Raw genomic sequence first — 19,829 nt, forward strand, 5'->3', positions numbered from 1 at the left:
TTTCTTGCATGAACTAAAAAACTATGAAATACACAAAGATGCTGAATTGGTGGCATTGCATTTTCTGTAAAATATTTCTAACCTATTGCAACTATTTTGAATATATCCTTTTAGGTTCAGCATGAAATATTTTGGAGAACATTTTTTTTTTTTTCTTTTTTATAACCTTCTTCCTAGCACCATGGAAAGCTTCAGGATAAAAACAGAACTGTGGTGATTTTCCTACTAATTAGTTGCTCTTATTAAAAAGAGCAAGATAATTGATTTTAGGATGCACTACCCCTTATTAAGACCTAATTAAGCTGTATATCAAAGACTAATTAAATGGCATTATTCCATCTCACTGATGAGTCTTGATGCTTGGTGAATAGATTTGGGTGGTAGATGAATACTCTTGGAATAGATTTCACAGCCAGACAGATAAATATAGACTAAGAAGCTGAGTAAAGGGAATTTTCGATTATCTAAACCTAACACACTTATTGGTATTTCTTCAGCCTGACAGTTTGAAATGCACAAAATGAAACATTTAAATACTAACTCAGCACTGTGGTAGGATGGGGAACAATGAAAGAGCTTCTCTGGAAAACTGAAAATTTAAACATGCCATTAATCCTTCTAGTGCAATGGTGAACTGGAGAAGTGAAGGCATTTTATTTTATTCATTTATTTATTTTTGTCTTTTCTTGATGAGTTAAGCTACTCAGTCTTGATGAACCTCAGATAGGAACTCTGTAATTAACACTAGTAAAAAGATATCTGAAAACCTGAGATCATTTTTGAGATTGCCAATCACCATCTTTGCTAAGTCATTCTACAGATCTCAGGGATAGAAAATGGGGAACAGTAAGAGAATCTTATCACGGGAAGCAATTTGAATAGGGTAAGAGCTCAGAAATTGGTGGAGTTCAGGCAAAGAGAAAATTCTCTTAAAAAAAATTTGGAGAGTAAGCTTGATTAATAAGATAAACATTTTTCAGACTTTTATTCTGCAGCAGAAATGAATGTTTTTAACAGCAGATCAATCTCTCTGATAAGTCAATGCTTTGTTTGACAAAGAAAACACATAACAGCATTTCAAAGGTTATGTAAATCCATTCATTTCTGTAATCCCATCACGATAACCTTATACTGCAAGGCAGTGTTATTGTGACAAAAGAAACTCATCATTCCATGTAATCTATGAGGTCACAACCTCCTTGGATTACAGGGAGTAGTCTCTCAAATTCTTCAGCTCTTCATAATGCAAAAGCTTTTGAATAAATCACACAATATTTGTCGAAAGTAATGATTTCACTATACAGCTGGGCTCTATTTGATTGTCTTTAATAGTTACCTTCACTGGCAGTATGATAATTTGCAAACAATAACATCAGTCATATGTCACTTTTGTACTCATTACCGGCCAAGGTATAACCCCCAGAACCAATAATCTATACTACTGAACATCTAAATTAAATGTCACTCTGTACTAAGTGCAGGTTATTCATTTGAAACTGAACTTTTGCAACTATAACATGTATTTTGAATTATCTGAAGGACATCTACCCTTGAACTCTTTTTGCATTAATACACACAGAAGTGGAAATAGCTGCAGTATCAGTAAGAAAAGCTGTGCAAAGAGAGAACTGAAATCTCTATTACAGGAAAATGAGTAAACAATTTATTTTTAGCTATCTTTACAGAACTCATGGGCAGGAGATAAAGGGTTTGACTTAAGTATTTCAAGGTTGTCATTCGAGGTCCTTTGTTAGATTTAATAGAGTTTATAATATTTAGACTACCTTCTAGATGGAGCTTCTATTTCTTTTCTTAATTTCATATAAAATTATGGATTTTCACATAATTTTGGATAATTACATACTGCACATGATTGCTGAAAAACAATCAATTAGTGACAACTATAATTCCTTCTTTTGTTTTGCATCCCATGCTTATTTTTTCTAATAGAGGTGGAAAATGACGGAATATCGAGGATGGGATGTAATTAATCTCTCAGGCATTGTAGCTCAATGGGAACAAATCTTTCAGGAGTCCATATTATGACTCCATAAATTCATAAATCTAATCAACAACATTAATTAAAAGAGTATGTGGCACATTCATTAAGTTCTTTGAGATCCTTAAGAGAAAAATGCTATCAATATCATAGGAGAAATAACAACAAACCGTGGAGACATTGGCACTGCTAGAAATCTTAGGGCAACAAGGGATTAGAGGATACTTTATGGCACTTGCAAACAGCCAGTCCGCTGACACTGATTCACAATCATTAAGCTGAAAGTATCATCATCTAACTACCCAGAAATGATTCTTGTGTGTTGGCCTTGAATCTGAGTTCATTTGGAAACAGCAAGTCTCAAGATACTAAGGGAAAACATTTCTTAGCACAGCATGCAATACCTCAATGTTAATGACAGAGCAGCCCTTTCCATAGATGATATATGAGTAAAATGAGGCAGAGGTTTTAAAATTTTGTCCCAAACTTTGAAACACAATGGTATCCAGTGCATTAACAGTGAATAGTGTGTCACAATAAAATTAGCTAATCAAAATACACTTTGGTTTAGGGAAATGGACGTTTATGAGCAATTTGGGAAGTCTGCATGTCCAAATAACAATCAAAGTATAATGCGTATGATCTTCTCATTGCCACTGGCTTCCGCTTGGTAGCAGAGAGAGATGAGAGCAAGGTTGGTGCTTGATTTGGGGGCTTTTCACAGCTTGTGTCAAACCAATTGCCAGCTCAGCAAATGCAAAGACTCATAAGCCTTATTGACAGCAACTTGAGTGGGTGCTCACCCCCATCCCTGAGTCTCAAAGTGACTTGAGGCAAGTAATAAAACTATAAAAAATAAAAGATGATATTAGAAATGCAGTCTAATTTCTCTATTTTAATTGCTGAGTGGAATGATATTATCTCTTTAAAATGTGTGAGAAGCATATTCTAGACACTAGCTCCTTTATAAGTTCTTTAATCTTTTCCTTTCTTCTCCTTTTAATTACTTCTCTTATTTCTGCTATTATTGAACTATGAAGTTGAGTTTTAGAAAACCAGAAAAGAACTGTGGTCCCTTAGCAGACATAGTGCTTTTAAAGCCTCCTTCAAAATATAAACTTTACCTTTGTTCGCTTTTCAAAATTCTCTACCACTTTTCCCCCATTTCCACCCTGGAATTATGCAGGTCATTTATTTAGGTACATATAGTATCTTCCATTATGACTGTTGATCTCAAAGAATTCATGGTCTTCATTGCTTAATGCAAAGTCTTGCATACAATGTGCATTCAATAATCATGGACTGATGGAATAAATGAAAGCAAAATTTGAAATAATCAGTAATGAATATTAGGAAATGAACTTCTAAACTGCTGAGCATCGTCTATGACTAAAGAACTTCCTTACTTTTGAGACTCTGAGAAGCTCTGTAAATTTATCCTAGGCCCAGTGATTTTCAAGAATTTTGAATGTGACCCACAGAGCAAAATAGATTTTGCATTATGACCCCTCTACTTAAATACATACACACACACTTCAACACATGAGCCTATAAATGTACACACACAAACACACACACACACACACACACACACCTAATTGAAACAATAAGGCAGGCATAACTTTAAAATGATCCCCAATGAATCATGTTTTTGTATTATCACTACTCTTGCTTCATAAGGGCAATGCATATGAATGACAATAGAGAATTATATTATATAAAGAAGTAAACAAACTTTTCAGATATAATTAAAGTCTCCAGCCCCTAATCTGTTAACTCTAAGTCAATCAAAAGGTAGATTATCCTGAGGGGCCAGACCTAATCAGGCAATCTCTTCAAAACAGAACACAGATTTCAGAGACTTGAGGTAGCAGCCACTCTCCTGCTAGCCTTAAAGAGGCCAAATGTTCTAAATCTGCAAGGAAATGAATTCTTCCACCAACTACATGATCTTGGAAAATAATGGATTCTGGGAGCTCCCGCACACTACCAAGCAATTCTGTAAACACCAGTTTCATGTCCTACAATCCAACACAATTCTGCCACTGTCTATCAGGAGATAGCATCAGATTCCTCAAGTTAAGGGTTCAGTCCTACAAGACTGCCCTCCCCACTCACACACACATCTACACACATTTCAGATGCCAATCAAAGTCAAGTTTGTTACCTATGTTTCTGACTCACTGGCTATAAATCAGCGATTCCTACAGCCCCCTCTTTGAGTTCAATTAATTTTCTGGAATGGTTCACATAACTCAAGAAACCCATTTACTTATTAGATTGCAGGTCATTCTAAAAGGATACAACTCAGGAACAGCCAGATGCAAAAGATGCATAGGCCAAGGTATGAAGTAAAATTGTATTTCTAAGCATGTCACACTCCTAGAATCTCTACATATTCACCAACTTTTAATTTTTTCATACCTAGCCATTTTGGTTTTTTATGGAGGCTTCATTACATAGGCATGATTGATCAAATCTTTGGCCATTGGTACCTGATTCACCTCCAGCCCATCTCCCACCCCTGGAGGTCAGGAGACAGGACTAAAGGTTCCTGCCCTCCAGTCATATTGTCAGATCTCCTGGCAACAAGTCCTCATCCTTAAGTGTTTCAAAAGTCACCATTAACATATCAAAAGATATTTTTTGTCTCTCCTTTAGATAAACCTGAGGTTTTTAGGACATCTTCACCAGAAATGCTGATGAAGAGCAAATATCGATTTCTTGCTATAAATCACAATAATACAGAAAACAACCTGGAGACTAAGATAAGAGCCAGATACCCCTTCCCACACCTTTATTACAGCCTATAAGACTCTGCACAGAGGAACCAGCTAGCCTGTTTCCCAACACCAAACCAATGGAAATTGTAAGAAAATGAATTAATGTCTTAAACTACTAAGTTCATGGTAATTTGTTACACAGTAGAGGAAAACTCATAAAATACAACCTCATTTTCTTTTTTAAAAGTGCTAATCACAGTCAACTAAATTGACAGTATGTCAAATATATGGGGCACAACCTATATTCTGAAAATCACAGCTATATCTTAAAAACCATCTTTTTCATATGTCAAAATATTTATCACTAGAAGTTCATTCTTTTGAACTAAAGAGTTTGTCATACAAAAACTCTCTTAAACATTAAAAGCCATTATCAGCCACTGATATTCTTACTTGTCAATGTATATTGTTCTTTTCTAAACATTTCTTGCATGTAAGCTATATACCAAGTATATTGTACTTGGCATTGGTTCACAGTGGTGAACAAAATGTCTATGAATGCAAATTCCATAGAACTCAAAGTCTAAGGGTTGGAGAGGAACAGAGAAAATAAAACCGAATATATAATTATAGTCAATATTTATTAAGAACTATTTCAAAAATTTAACATTTTATTTGGGAGGCTGATCATATGACAAAGAGGAACATTATATAGTTCATAACTTGAAGGCCTATAATATCTAATGGGAAATATAACATTTGTAAATAAATAAGTATTCCATGATAATTATATACTTGGTATTAAGAGAACAAAAAATTTAGTGTAGAGGAACAAACTCTACTAAGGAACTCAAGGCTGGCTGCAGAAGGGAGGTGACTTCTTAGGCAGAACCTAGGAGTGAGAGGGCTCTACAGGACAGCTTCAGGTGTAAAGAACTCTCCATGCCCCCTGTGATACTTTTTTAGGTCTTGCTGAAGAATGTGGGCTTTGAGGTAATTCAAACTATTGAAGTGTTTTTTGTTTGTTTGTTTGTTTTAAACAGGATTGTACCATAAAGTTTTATTCCCGAAACAAACTGAATATGTAAAATTAACATTACCAGCACAAACAGAATACAAGTCAATGACAAGTGGGATAAGTTCTAGGGAGAGATGAAGGATCAGTCCTGATCCTTGGGTTACTTTCTAAGGTAGACTTGAGGTAGAAAAATTAAGCAAACCAATGGATTGAAATGATAATCATTACTTAAGCAGAGAAGTCCAAGCAGGGCTTTATATATCTTCGAAAAGGTTGTCCTAAATCAAGCACTGCACTCAACTTTATAAATCACGCTCTTCTGGAACCCAGTCAGGATGGTCCCACTACTGTTAAAAGATTAACACGCTGGAGTTCCCATCATGGCTCAACAGTTAACGAACCCGACTAGCATCCATGAGGATTCAGGTTCAATCCCTAGCCTTGCTCAGTAGGTAAAAGATCTGGCATTGACGTGAGCTATGGTGTAGGTGGCAGACTCAGATGGGAGCCCAAGTTGCTGCGGCTCTGGCATAGGCTAGCAGCTATAGATCCGATTGGGCCCCTAGTCTGGGAACCTCCATATGCCGTGAGTGTGGCACTAAAAAGACCAAAAAAATAAAAATAAAAAAAATAAAGAGTAACACCCTTTTCATTTACTCTCTCTCCTATTTGTAACATGGCAAATGCTGGGAAATGAATAACCAGAGGAAATAAGTCAAAATAAATATCACACAGTTTATGCTGTGTCTGTTTATAGGGGTTTGTTTCTTAGTTCCCTTTTTAGAGCCTATTTATGCTTGTTTTAGACACAATTCTAAGACGCTGTCTTGTTTTCTTTCCTAACCCAAGGAAAGTGAGAAGTACCAAGTTGTGCCTTTCACATAATGCTACTGTTGGGTTTTCAAAGGCTTTGCATTTTATTCTACAAGGAGAAATTTTAGAAATATATTTAATGCAGGGGGAAATTATCCTTATCTATGCTCCAGAGAAAAATTATTAAAAGAGAAAATCCAATGTTTATTCTAGAATAATTTAATTTCCAACATATAGGAAAATACTAATGAGTTGTTTTGTATTTGGCCTAGAATGCTGTTATCTGGTGGTACTCTGCTCCTTTGAGACAGAATATAGGGTGGAAATTCTAAATATGATCACCTGCCAAAATGATAATATTTGATGATACCAATATATATTTATCCAGTTTTAATAATGTTAAGAGGGGTTTCTGTTGCTATCCTATTGAATTTTTTTTTTAAAGAAGGACTATTTTGTTTAGAGGTGGGAAGAATCACTGTGTAAATAATTCACATCATAAAAATAGCCCTGTTGAAAGCTTAACTGAGGCTGTTTCTCCTCTGCAGACCAAAAGCAATTCTGAAAGAAGAACAGCTCTAGATGCTTATTGGTTCCAAGTAGAATGATTGCTAACATTCAAACATGTTAGAAAGCAGAGACAGCTGAATTAAACCTGTTACATCCCAATGTTCAGAATTTTGACCTCCACCAAGAGATGTGTGGCTAAGCCTGAAATTCTTTTAAAATAATTCCCTGTTGCTCATGGCCTCAGGATCATGATTCATTTGATTTTTTTAAGTAGATTTTCACTATTAAGAAATGCAAATATTGACTATGAAAAAATGAAAAGCATTAATATCGTTTAAATTTGCACAGTGTTCTGGCCATACAAAATTAATCATTCAGACCATCTTGCTCTTTCCCACCATATTATTTTCATAATAAAATGTTAAAATTTTTATATCTTATTTTGAATCCAAATAATTGTAGGCTCTGTAAAAATAGTCTCGCAATGATTTTTCTTAAGTCTTTAAATGTAAGTTAATGGATCAAGGCAAAACAGGTTAAGTCTGGTCCCAAATATTTAATTATAACTCAGTGTAACTTTATTTAAATGAAAGAAAATATAAGGGCTTTAGCTCATTATATCTAATATAAGTGTCTTAGTCATTAAATTATTTACAACAATTCTTCATTCAATCAAGATTTACTAAGCACCCAAAGCTTAGATGAAAATAACAAGCAAAACAAAAATATGTGGGAAAGGAATCCTGAGAACTACTGTCATATTATAGGGGCAGTAGGTATCTTTCCAAGGCAGTCTACACCTGGTTTCTATATTATTTGGAAACCAATGGGTAATTTGTGAATTATTTACCATGTTGAACATCAAATAGGATTATTTATTTCACTTTGTTTATGATTGCTTTGGTGTACTTTTTTTGCTTTAAAGCATTTCTGACAAATGTAATTTTTTCTCCCTTTGGAAAATTTAGATGACTTAAGTTGTCCCCCTTGGCCATGTGACTTTGCACTCTTCCAGCTAAAGAGATGCACCATATTCCCTTATCCAAGCAATAGCTCCAGCCCTAGGATTTGCTTTAGAAAACAGGAGGAGATAGAAATGGCAGTGTGCCAGAACCAAGCCTGAGGTCTAAGAGGCTCCTTTGTTCTGTTTGCCCTCGTAGGGTTCTGCCTTCTCCACAAGACGATCCCCTTCGCCTCTGTTCTTAAGAGAAGCTGAATCGACCCATGAAGCAGAACCAGCACTGCTGAGCCAGCCTAGCCAAACCTAGAACAGCCAGTGTCCAACCTACAGAGTTATGGGTCAACTAAATCCTTAATATTACATGCCACTGAGGCTTATGTTTGTTTGATTTGCAGTTTAATGTAGAAAAGCTGATCAATACAGTTCCAGATTAGGGTATTGAAATTAATTTTTACTTTTTAAAATGACATTTTTTTTTTTTTTTCAAATCACTGCCTCTAACCATATTCTCAATGTATTCTTTCCATTATCCCATTACTTATCAGGCATCTTGGGCAAATTCTACAACTGTCCTCTTCAGTCATGTATTAAAAACAAACATATAGTACAATAGTGATCCCATTATAAAGTCAGATATGTAGACCAATGTAATATAATAGAGAACCCAGTAATAAACTCTCACATAAATGATCAAATGATTTTTAACAAAGGTACTGAGACCACTCAGTAGAGAAAGGACAGCCTCTCTCTCTCTCTCTCTTTTTTTTTTTACAAGTAATGTTGGGAAAGTAGATATCCACATACAAAAGAATAAAATTGACCCTTGCTTTATACCAGATACAAATATTAACTCCAAATGGATCAAAGACTTGAATGTAAGAGCAAAATTATACATCTCTTAAAGAAGACATGAGGGTTAAACTGCATGACATTGACTTTGGTAAAGATTTCTTAGATAAAGCACCAAAAACATAGGCAACAAAAGCAAAAGTTACACAAATCATACTTCATTACATTTAAAGCCTTTGTGTATAAAGGACTATCAACGAAGTGAAGAGGCAACCCACGGAATGGGAGAAATTGTTGCCAAATCATGTATGTGATAAAGCATTAGTATCCACAATATATATATAGAACTCAGAACAACAAAAACAGTATTTTAAAAAAATGAGCAAAGGACTTTAATAGACATGTCTTCAAAGAAGATATACAAGTGGCTAATAAACACATGAAAAGATGACCAACATCAATTATTAGGGAAATGAAAAGCAAAACTACAGTGAGATACTACCTTAGACCCACCAGAATGACCGCTGTTAAACAACAACAACAACAACAACAACAACAGAAAACAAGTGTTGGGGAGAAGAAATTAAATATCTGAACATATGTTTATAGCAACATTATTCACAACAGCCAAAATGTGGAAGCAAAGCATCCATTGATAGATGAATAGACAAACAAAATGTGGCTCACACACACAATGGAGTATTATTTGAGAGGAAGGTAATTCTGAAACATCAAAGAATTACAGGATGGAGGTACCTTGATGACATTGTGCTAAGTGAAATATATCAGTCATCAGGGAGAAATGATTCCACCTACATGAAATACCTGGAGTAATCAAATTCATAGGGACAGAAAGCAGAGTGGTGGCTGCCAGGGACTGGGATGAGAATTTGGGGAGTTAGTATTTAATGAGTACAAAGATTCAGGTACTTTGTATCTTGTTCCAGCTTGGTCTGGTCTGATTGCTGCCAGGGGCCTCTGCTGGTATTTGGTGTCCATGTGTGGTGTGCTCTCCCAGGATTGCTCTGTCAGCTTGGCTTGGTCCCACTGCAGCCCTGGAGCAAGACTGCTGATTCTGTAACTCAGCAAGTTTCCACAAAGGGAGTGAGACGCCAACTGCTCTTTAACATTGCCTGTAATTTACTTTAAAATATTTCAGTATAGACAGTGGGATATAATGGCCTGGGCTTGGAATTCACTCTAGAAACACTGGTTTACATTTTATTCTCTCTGATCAGAAATGCATAGCCCAGTGAAGGCTGGCTGGCATCTGAAGATTTCAATCTGTGATTTACCGATAGCTAAGATAAGTATTTTAAATATTCCTCTATATATCTTCACTAGAGGTTGTTTTAAAATAATTTTTCATTTATGACAAGAGTGAAGTTTAACTATGGGAGTGGTTCAGAGGTTTGTCCTTGCATAAACAGAGTAAAAGAGAAAGAACATGGCCACTCTCACAGCCTAACACATTTAGAGAAGTATCTTTTTCCATGACACCCTACATTCTCTCCTGCCCTTCCCCCATTTCAAACTTATTGAAGGATTCTGTTACTTGATCATGCTATTGGAATATTGTTGGAAACTTTCATGTAGCCACTTGTCAAAGTACCTAACAGCCAGAGTGAGAATTCCCCAAGCTTATGGTAAGAGGAACAATGACTATTTTTGTTTGCCTGCTAATTAACTTTGCATGAATTGCAAAAATTTGTTCCAGGAATATAGTAGGTGCTCAGTCACGTTTGTTGAACAAAAGGACTGTGGAGGAACCTAAGAAACCTACTATTTTTTATTTGCAAAAGAGGGTATGAGGCTGGGCTGGGAATTGAGCAATCAGGAAAATTTAGAGTGAAATCTAGTACAAAGGGAAAGTTGACTATGGATAGCTAGTGAGCTGAATAAGTAGACAGGTAATTGAACCACTTCATTGTTGCTTATGTCAGTTTGTTAACGGTTAAAGAGTTCACCTACCATTCTCTTTGCATTCTTGACCTCTTCTTGGAGTTGGGAATAATGCACCCTCTTGTAACATATTCCAGGGGACACCAAGTTAAGTATCTCCCTTGAGCCCAATTACACCCTCTTCCAAAAAGGAACCCTGCTACTCTCATGAAGTCATGGACTCTCAGAGGAATAGCAGCTGTAGCAGCAGCTGTAATACTGAATAGAACCTTAAGTAAATAGCCTAGAAGGCCAGCGAACAATGAATTATAATAAACCAACTATAATTAGTAATAAAGGCCTTAAAATAACTGTACTCATGAGATAGTATTGGTCATATCCTAGCTGTGCTCTGGAAATAATAGAATCATTTTTTTCACGAGTATAACCACAATGGTAATTAAAAGCTGATTTAGGATCAAAGGCAACCTCAAGGTTATAAATGTAAGTAGCTGGCTCTGAAAGTGTAAGTATCTTGTTCATTTCACATCTTTACCTTTAAAAATAAAATGGTAAGGGGCTTTTGGAGCCTGCTTAAAACAACAAAATAACCTGACCCCCTTGCTGTACAGTGGGAAAATAAAAAAAAATAAATAAATAAAAAACAACTGAGTAAATCAGGTGAAGAAAAAGTGAAGCAAATCACTCGATTTTTTTTTTTTTTTTTTTTTGCCTAAGATATTTGGGGGAGAGAGGACATAAGGCAGCCTGAGTCAGGAAAATATCTGTTTACACTGTATTTTCTACCTGAATAGGGAATGTTTTAATTGTTAATCTTGAAGCCAAGCAGGACCCTGTAAGGCTCCTTGGCACTGGCACAGGCCTTTCTGTGTCCCCTATTTCTTCCCTTTAGGAAATAAGCTTCAGCCTCCCTGACCTTTCCTGAGTTCCAAAGGGCAGGACCAAACAGGTGCTAATCAAGGAAAGGAGGGGATGAAGAGACAAGGCAGGAACAGTCAAGAAACAATAGTGCAGCCTTGGGGCAGGGTCCTGGCTCCTCCTGAAGGGATACATAGAACAGTATTTTTGAGCTCTTCTGCTGAACTAAATCCCCCAACAAATGAAAACCAGACAGGAGGACAACCAGAACCAGTCCTGGGGCCACTAAACACCAACTATGAAGAAGAACGAAAGCTTGCATCTGCCCTGATCTAATCTGTTGCCCTATTTTCCATTCCCAAACTATAAAGCCTCTTTCTATTCCCAAACTATAACTCATCTCTCCCAAGGAAGAGTACAGTCTTTAGGGCATTTGCCTGTTGTGGCCTCCTTTCCCTGGCAAAACAGTGAAGCTGTTTTTTTCCTCCTTCGCCGAAAACTCTGTCTCCAGGTTTCTATTTGGCACCAGCGGACAGAGGCTGAGTTTTGACAACAATCTCCATGGTGTCAGATGTAGGAGAAACTTGGACGTCATGATGAATAATGTCAGCAAAAGGAGTTGGACGATGTTAAGCAGAAGAGGTGAGATTTGGTTAGGCCGAGAAGATGTCTACCTGTTTCTGTGTGATACAAATATCTATGGTCACGGTTCTCTCACTGTTTCATTATCTGTCACTGTTGTAGATTTAAAATGTATTTACTTGATGAAACCATCCCCTCTAGATACAAGCACAAAACCATAGCAGTGAGAAGGCATCAAAATCATTAAAGTCAATGTTAATAAAAAATTATGGCATATTAGATTAACAAGAAGTTTCTGGTGTAATTTCAGGTAGCTGGTACTGGAAAGTGAGCAAACCAAAGACTTGTCCTCATGGAGGCCATAGTCCAGTGTGAGAGACAAGTATTAATGTACATGACAAAGGACACAGACCCTTGTACATGACAAAGATGCTAAGGACACAGACCCATGTACATGACAAAGATGCTAAGGACACAGACCCATGCACATGACAAAGATGCTAAGGACACAGACCCATGTACATGACAAAGATGCTAAGGACACAGACCCATGCACATGACAAAGATGCTAAGGACACAGACCCATGTACATGACAAAGATGCTAAGGACACAGACCCATGCACATGACAAAGATGCTAAGGACACAGACCCATGTACATGACAAAGATGCTAAGGACACAGACCCATGCACATGACAAAGATGCTAAGGACACAGACCCATGTACATGACAAAGATGCTAAGGACACAGACCCATGCACATGACAAAGATGCTAAGGACTATGAAGAGAAGTCCAGGGAGCCAGGAAAAGATAGGGCAGAAGAATTAGCCTAGTCAGGGAAAGATGGAGAAGTAGTCAGAGCTGTGACAAATCCCTGAAGGAGACCCCTGTGTGGAGATACGAAGGATGATGGCCACTAAGTGAAGGGGCCGTAAGCTGTTGGAAGAGGACAGGGCATGGGGGTGGAGGAGCTGAGTGATTTGTGCCTGTGCAAAAATGCCCCATGGTTAAAGGTGAGGTGATGTAAGTGGGACTTACAAAAAGCCACTTTTTCCCATAAGAAAGATGTTCTGAAAATATGCTGGTTCTGCTAATTAGGCAAGACAGCAAATCTATGACAGAAACATTTCCTCTCTTCTCTTCCATGCCACTGGCATGTTTTACTCTGTGGAGACACTGCCCCAGAATCTTTCTCCAGGAACCAATCCAGGAAGTCACCAAGGCAAGCAGCAACATATTTGTTAGCTGTGCCACAGAGGGAAGGAAACAAGTCTTTCTTAATCTGTATGTTCCCAGGGTGTAAGTTCCTTTCACATAGTAAGTCCTCAGTAAACACTGAGTAACTCAAGGCACAAAGGAAAATCATGAACTATGATGGTGACAAGATAATAAAGCTATGATGTATTCATTTGTTAGAAAATATTACAGGGCACCCACCAACTGCTACTCACTTTTTTTCTGGTTCCAGAGGATAGAGTTACAATCAAGAGAGAAAAAGTCTTTAATGTTGTGGAGGACACATGTTAACAGGGTCAAAAGAGATCATAATAGTGAGATTAAATCAATAAACAAAAAATAGGAGATGTGATAAATGCTATAAAAATAATCAATGGAGAGATGACAAAATAACATATGTTGGTCAACAAAGCCCTGTCTTATTAAGTAATATTTGGGCTGAGACATGAAGGATGAGAACCAGAGCCCTGTGTTGAAGCATAGACAAAGAGATGTCAGACACAAAAATCTCCGGTTGAAGAAAGGCTGGGATATTCCAGGAGAAAGCAGCAGCTCTGGATGCCTGGAGAGTGGTGAATGAGCAGGACAGAGGTATATCAGGGGCTTGGAGAGGGAAGCAACAGCAAAATTATGCCAGGCTGTTTAGGTCCAAGGGCAGAGGTAAGATTGTCTTCTGCTTGTGGCCACCTGATTCTTGACACTAGGTTATCCAATGTCATGGTCTGACCTGGATCTCTTATTTCTGACCTTGGCTTTTTGACCTCTCCCTTTCTTACCCTGAGAAGTGTACTCTTCTGGCTTCTGACCTAATCTTTTCTCATTAGCAGACACTAATGAGCACTTCAGTCAAAGCAGAAAGAAGACCTTGTCACACTTCTACTTCCCTTGGAACTTTCATGCTGCCAGGTCTCACTTCCAAAACAAGAAAAATCGGGATCAAAATATATTTACAGACTTGCCATCACACAAATAAAAGTTTGACTTTGGATATTTCTTACTAATGCAGCAAAAGCCCATAGCATTTGAGTCAAACAAATGTGTACCTTTTTTTTCACTGTATCCTCCATAGAGTTATTGGAATAGTATGAGTAGCTAACATATTTAAAATATCTATTGTATCCCGGACCCTGCTACATTTACCATCCATTTCCTGATTCAACTATGATAACAAGTTCAAAAGATGGGTTCTAGTATAATTCCCACTTCACAGCTTGGGAAACTGTAACTTGATGCTGCTAAAGAGCTGGGCAGAGTTTGACAGAAAAAATGGTTAAGACAGAATTCATCTCAAGCCTGTATTGTTCTAAAACCCTCACCTTTAGCCACTAGCTAGAGAGTCATCCAGGAGAGAAGAAAGTGAAACATGTATTCCCCTATGCCATATACCATGCTTTTTCTTTTGTTTAAAAAAGATTTAATTCATGACATAATACAAAAGTAGGATGCTTTAAGGAAAAAAATGTTTCTTGTATGAGCTGGAAGCAATTATTATTATACCAGTTTAACCAGATAAAAGGATTTAAAATATTAGTAACAACATTAATTTTCCCCACAGATTATTTTGAAAGGGACATAATGTCAAACAGTAAGCCAGCTATTCAAATTATAAATCGCTAATTTTTAAGACAAGTGACTAAAACCCAGTTACACCTTAATTCATCCAACTGAATTTTAGTGTCATGGCCGACTCTTCTCACTCCTGAGTGAATTATCTTTCTTTCTTTCTCTCAACATGATGGAAAAAAACATGTATTTCCAAACAAGATGTTTTAAAATTTGCAGAATATTGGAAATTCTGCTTCAAGGCTAGAAAACTCAGTTTCTTTAATAATTCAAACCTGTCTTCCTAGGTGGGCTTCACAATTGCAATGAAAAGTTAGGAAGCCTGAGACTGCCTTCTTTCCCCAGGAAGGAAACTCTTAGCATACCGATCAGAACATTTTCTTCTTTGTCTTTAATGGATCAATAATACTGAGGCTGCCAAAGTATCTATCCAACAGAGGACTCAATTTCAGAATTCACCCAAGAAATGTCTTCAAACACAGCAACTAATATTATCTGCAGCTCATCAATTTCTTAGCCCCTCTGACCGTAGCTTACATGTATCTAATACCAAGATTATTCCGAGATTTTTACATTATAGCAATTTCCCTTGGGATTATATTTCAGTAAATAAAATGCTCTTTGGGAACTATTTAACTTTCCTCAGCTTTTTCTTTTTCCTAAAACCATCTCCCCAAGCCCCTCAGACTTGTCGTTTTTAAGAGCTGAAGTATCAGCTTTAACATAAAGTCTATTCTCTATAGGTATGAAAAAGCAAAACCAAAGTAAAAGAAATGAAAAGAAAAAAAAAAAACCCTGAAAATCTCTAGAAAACACACATATATACATATACACAAACAACTCATCTTGTGCAAAAACCAAAAAGACCATTGAAACTCCACCAAAAAATACACCATTGTCTCATGTTGAAGGTTCAAAAGTCTGACATTCCCATGTGTTTTCTGAAAAGTAAAATGAATGACAATAAACAATGATAAATTCCTTTCAGATGTAGGATTCTTTACAGTTTTCAGAGTGCTGCTACATATGTTATCTCATTGCCTTTTAAAAACCTTTCAACAAATCTAATGCAATGTGCAATTTGCCCCGGTATTAGATTATGTTTCTATTTTATGAAAGAAAAGTGTAAATAAGGTTAGATGTGCAGAAAAGCAAAACAAACCACTTACTAAATAGAGAAAAGGCCTCCATGAAGACCAAAGTTGAGCTTTGAGAAAGCACATAATTAACGATGGCTTGGAACTTGTCCAAAATCTCATTCACCAACTGGCTAACACATAGACTGAAGCACACTGGGTGACAGGAGGAACTCTCAGGGTGAGAACCACCAGCTCTCAGACAGTCAGCCTCATTAGAACACACCAAGTGTCCCTCCAATGCAGACATTCTTTCTCCAGAGCAAAGGTGGAATATATGTACAGTAAAGGAAAAGGGCCCAGAATCATGTGTTCATTTAACAGAATAGCCAAGTTAAGATGGTTGCTTAGTTGGAAAATAAGTTCATATCAGTGAAAAATGTGAACATATATAATCTAAACTTGATGGAGTCATATTTGGTGGACTTTATGATATACAGGGACATCAATATAATTTTTTCAAAGTTTCTGTTATCATTAGTTCATTCAATAATTTAAATAACTATTTTGAAACACCTACATGTCAGGCATGGGGGTTTTGAAAAATGACTGAGGCACCATCTTTATCAGCAAGACATTCCTGGCATAGAGATGAGATCAAGGAGTAGGAGAATTATGATAAGTGGTAAATTGAGAGATTAACAAGGGCCCTGTATAACTAATTGAGCCTGGGAGTCCGGAGGAGCAGCTTTTGTTTTGTTTTATTTCTTTGATAATCACATTCCTTCCTCCCCCACGTATGTGAGCAACAAGAAAGGTTTGCATCCTAAGAATAAGGAAAACACCAAATGAGGCTACTGCTGATTTGCATATTCACCTAGGAACAAGGATTCATAGACACTTTGATTGGGCAACACAGTAGCAATGCTTTTGGTTTATGACACACGTGCTGTCATTCCAGGGGATTACCTTGAGAAGAGCTTCAACAGGGGCTGCTCTCAAAACACCGCACAGAGCCGTCTGGATGTCTTCGTTGAATCTGGAAGACAAGAAAAGCACCAGTTAAAGCTATCAGCTTATGACACAAAGGTAGCGCTGAGAATAAGTGATAGGAAATATCCACACCAAAAAGATCTGCCCACGGAACACAGAGAATGCCAAGGACAGAGGTGGATTAGGGGTTTATCTCAGAAGTGACAGGTTTCTGCATTTCAGAAGCATCATGCTGGAGAGGGTGATGGAAGAGCTTTGTATGAATAAAACTGAGATCCCCATTCACTGGGAAATCTTGGGTTTCTTTTTTGATCTAAACTCAGTTTGGAAATCCTAGATTAACCTGATAGAGCCAGTTTTTCTTCAGTGTCAGTTGCTGCTTCCATGAGGATTTGAACAGATTCTGAAATGCAATGCTTGTCACTATAACCATTAACAAACATGATGTAGAAAGTAAAGAATGTTTCTTTTAAAAAAGGTAAACTAAAATTAGAAACAAAACAAAGCACATCTCTAGCTTTTGGTAGTTTTGCTTTCCTCCCAAAGGTCACACAAACTATTTACTTGTCCTTCTGTTGAGTGACTGTATACATTTCATCATTTATAGACAGATAATCAGAAAGTCATTATTTGTCTTAGGTTTAGACTTAATTCAATTCAGTGCAAAGGAATGCAATGGAACAAGCATTATAAAAGCTGCAAAACAGGACACCTATTTTCTATCACTATCCCATGAGAATACATTTATATTGGGTTCATTCTTGCATGAGCATCTTGGTGAATTGACAACAAACAAGAGTAACATGCCGGTGAAGCTCCCTTAATGTTGGAAGCACAACTTAAAAACAATGGCAAGAACAAAATTACTTTTGGACCCTCTCTAAGCATAAGCATCTGAATGAAGGTGACAAGACAACACTTAGGAATGTGCACAAGTGTAGAGAAACACGATGATGAGATTGGGTTTTTACATTACTTTGGGACTTTCCTCTGAGTTCTGATAGGCAATCAGTTGAAAACTGTCAATTGTAATAACTGGAAAACACTTAGCAAAATCTGATACTGGAGTTATAAAATGTTTCTCACCACATTAGAATTTCTGGAACTATAGTCATAAGATAAACACAGTGGAAATGTAAATGTGGATATTTTGGCCTCTGTTTGTTTACAAGGCACTAATTGCTCATTTTTAATGTCTGCCTTAAAGAGCTGCATTTCCTGGGCCTAGTTTTTCAGAAAGGGACCTAACACTCTCTGCTCAAAACTGTTTTGATGGCATGATAGTTTTCTTTGCCTTTGAAAAGAAAATAACAATAATTAAGCACTTAAAGCATCCATAAATGAGGTTAATTTTTTTTTCTGTTTTTTTTTTTTTTTAAATCAACAGGCTCTTTGTAAACAGGACATAATTATTATAACTAGTTTCATTATAATTATCAACCTCTCAGGACAAATTTTATACTCTTGATGTTCAATGTGCACAGAATTCCTTTAGTCTTAACTATAGAGAAAAAATCACTGGACACCCAGAGTTTACCAAATGCTACTGTAAAGAAATAAACCCATTAGAATGACAGGTTTCATTTACCAGAAGATATTAAAACCCTGTCAATGTGATTTCTATCAAGAAGGTTTTCACTGAAATAATAAAAAATGAATGAAGGAAATCAAATGTAGTCATCTACTTAAATATTCATTTTACAATCTTTAGGGAGGTGTTTATTATACTTTGAACACCTGGCCTTTAGTGGCACGTTGTCTGGTTTTAAGCTTGTTATCATGCCACAGCAAATTCTAAGAGGGCTGTAAATTAAGCCCATTATTATAAAAGAGCTAAAATAACAAAGCGCCTTCCTTCTCAATCCAGGAATGATCTAAGGAAACTGATTTCAAGAAAAAAAAAAAAAAAAAAAAAACCAAAAAACTGAAAGTCCTTGGGCCCAGGCTTAAGGGAAACAAGTGAAGTTATGGTACAAATTTTAAAGAAGCCATCACTCAGAGGTTCTGAGATTCTGCACTTGCATCATACACACAGGAAGTATCTCCTTAAATTTTGTACCCTGGGTACCTCATTCACTTCACCCAGGTCCTGGCCCTAAGTCCTCTGGCACTTATGATAATGGTGTTTAATTTTAAAGTTTTATTTTTAAACATGAAAACAATTAAAAAATATGGTTCATGTATTTTAAGTAAATTTTAAGATTATCTGCTCCCCACAATTGCAATTTAACTAAGAAAACATACTTTTGACATATATAATATGCAGAGATCTACAGCAGGCAGAAGAGGTAAGAAATGAGGCAAGGTGTGAAAAGGAAAAGTTTCCTAACCCCCGCAGGAGGTGCCCTGGACAGAAGCAGTCAGTTGTGCTCAGCAAACAACAAGTGGATTGGAGGAAGGAAAAAAATGTATAAAAGAAAGAAACAGTGTGCATAAAGCATAGAAAATTTAAGAAGACATACGACTGACTGAAACAAAACAAAGAGTAAATGAGTTAAAATGTCTAGGTGGAAGGTAGAAGGAAAATGTTTACAGAAACCAGGATTTCACTCCTTGATTTAAATCTGAATCTTGTCATATGCGGTAGTTTTTTTTTTTTTTTATTTTATTGGAGTATAATTGGCTTACAGTGTGGTATTAGATTCAGGTTACAGCAAAGTGAATCACATATATATATATCCATTCTTTTTCAGATTCTTTTCCCATATAGGTTATTACAGCATATTGAGTAGATTTTCCTGTGCTATACAGTAGTCTTTGTTACTGATCTCTTTTATATATAATAGTGTGTATATATTAATCCTG

The 19,829-nt window shown here is 36.6% G+C and overlaps 1 protein-coding gene across 1 annotated transcript in view; it reads right to left on the reverse strand.

The window, feature by feature from the left end:
• Positions 1 to 19,829, reverse strand: part of LOC146395649 (uncharacterized) — a 2,307,895-nt gene that overhangs the window by 112,227 nt on the left and 2,175,839 nt on the right. The window contains exon 12 of the mRNA XM_085001861.1: positions 17,001 to 17,070. Within this exon, the coding sequence (XP_084857987.1) occupies positions 17,001 to 17,070 (70 nt within the window). The remainder of the gene's footprint in view (positions 1 to 17,000; positions 17,071 to 19,829) is intronic.

The sequence above is a fragment of the Sus scrofa genome, chromosome 16, assembly GCF_054392235.1.
Source record: "Sus scrofa isolate SSC_HxYL_T2T_F1_AM1 chromosome 16, Sscrofa_HxYL_maternal_Yorkshire_Landrace_v2.0, whole genome shotgun sequence".
NCBI classification, from domain to species: domain Eukaryota; kingdom Metazoa; phylum Chordata; class Mammalia; order Artiodactyla; family Suidae; genus Sus; species Sus scrofa.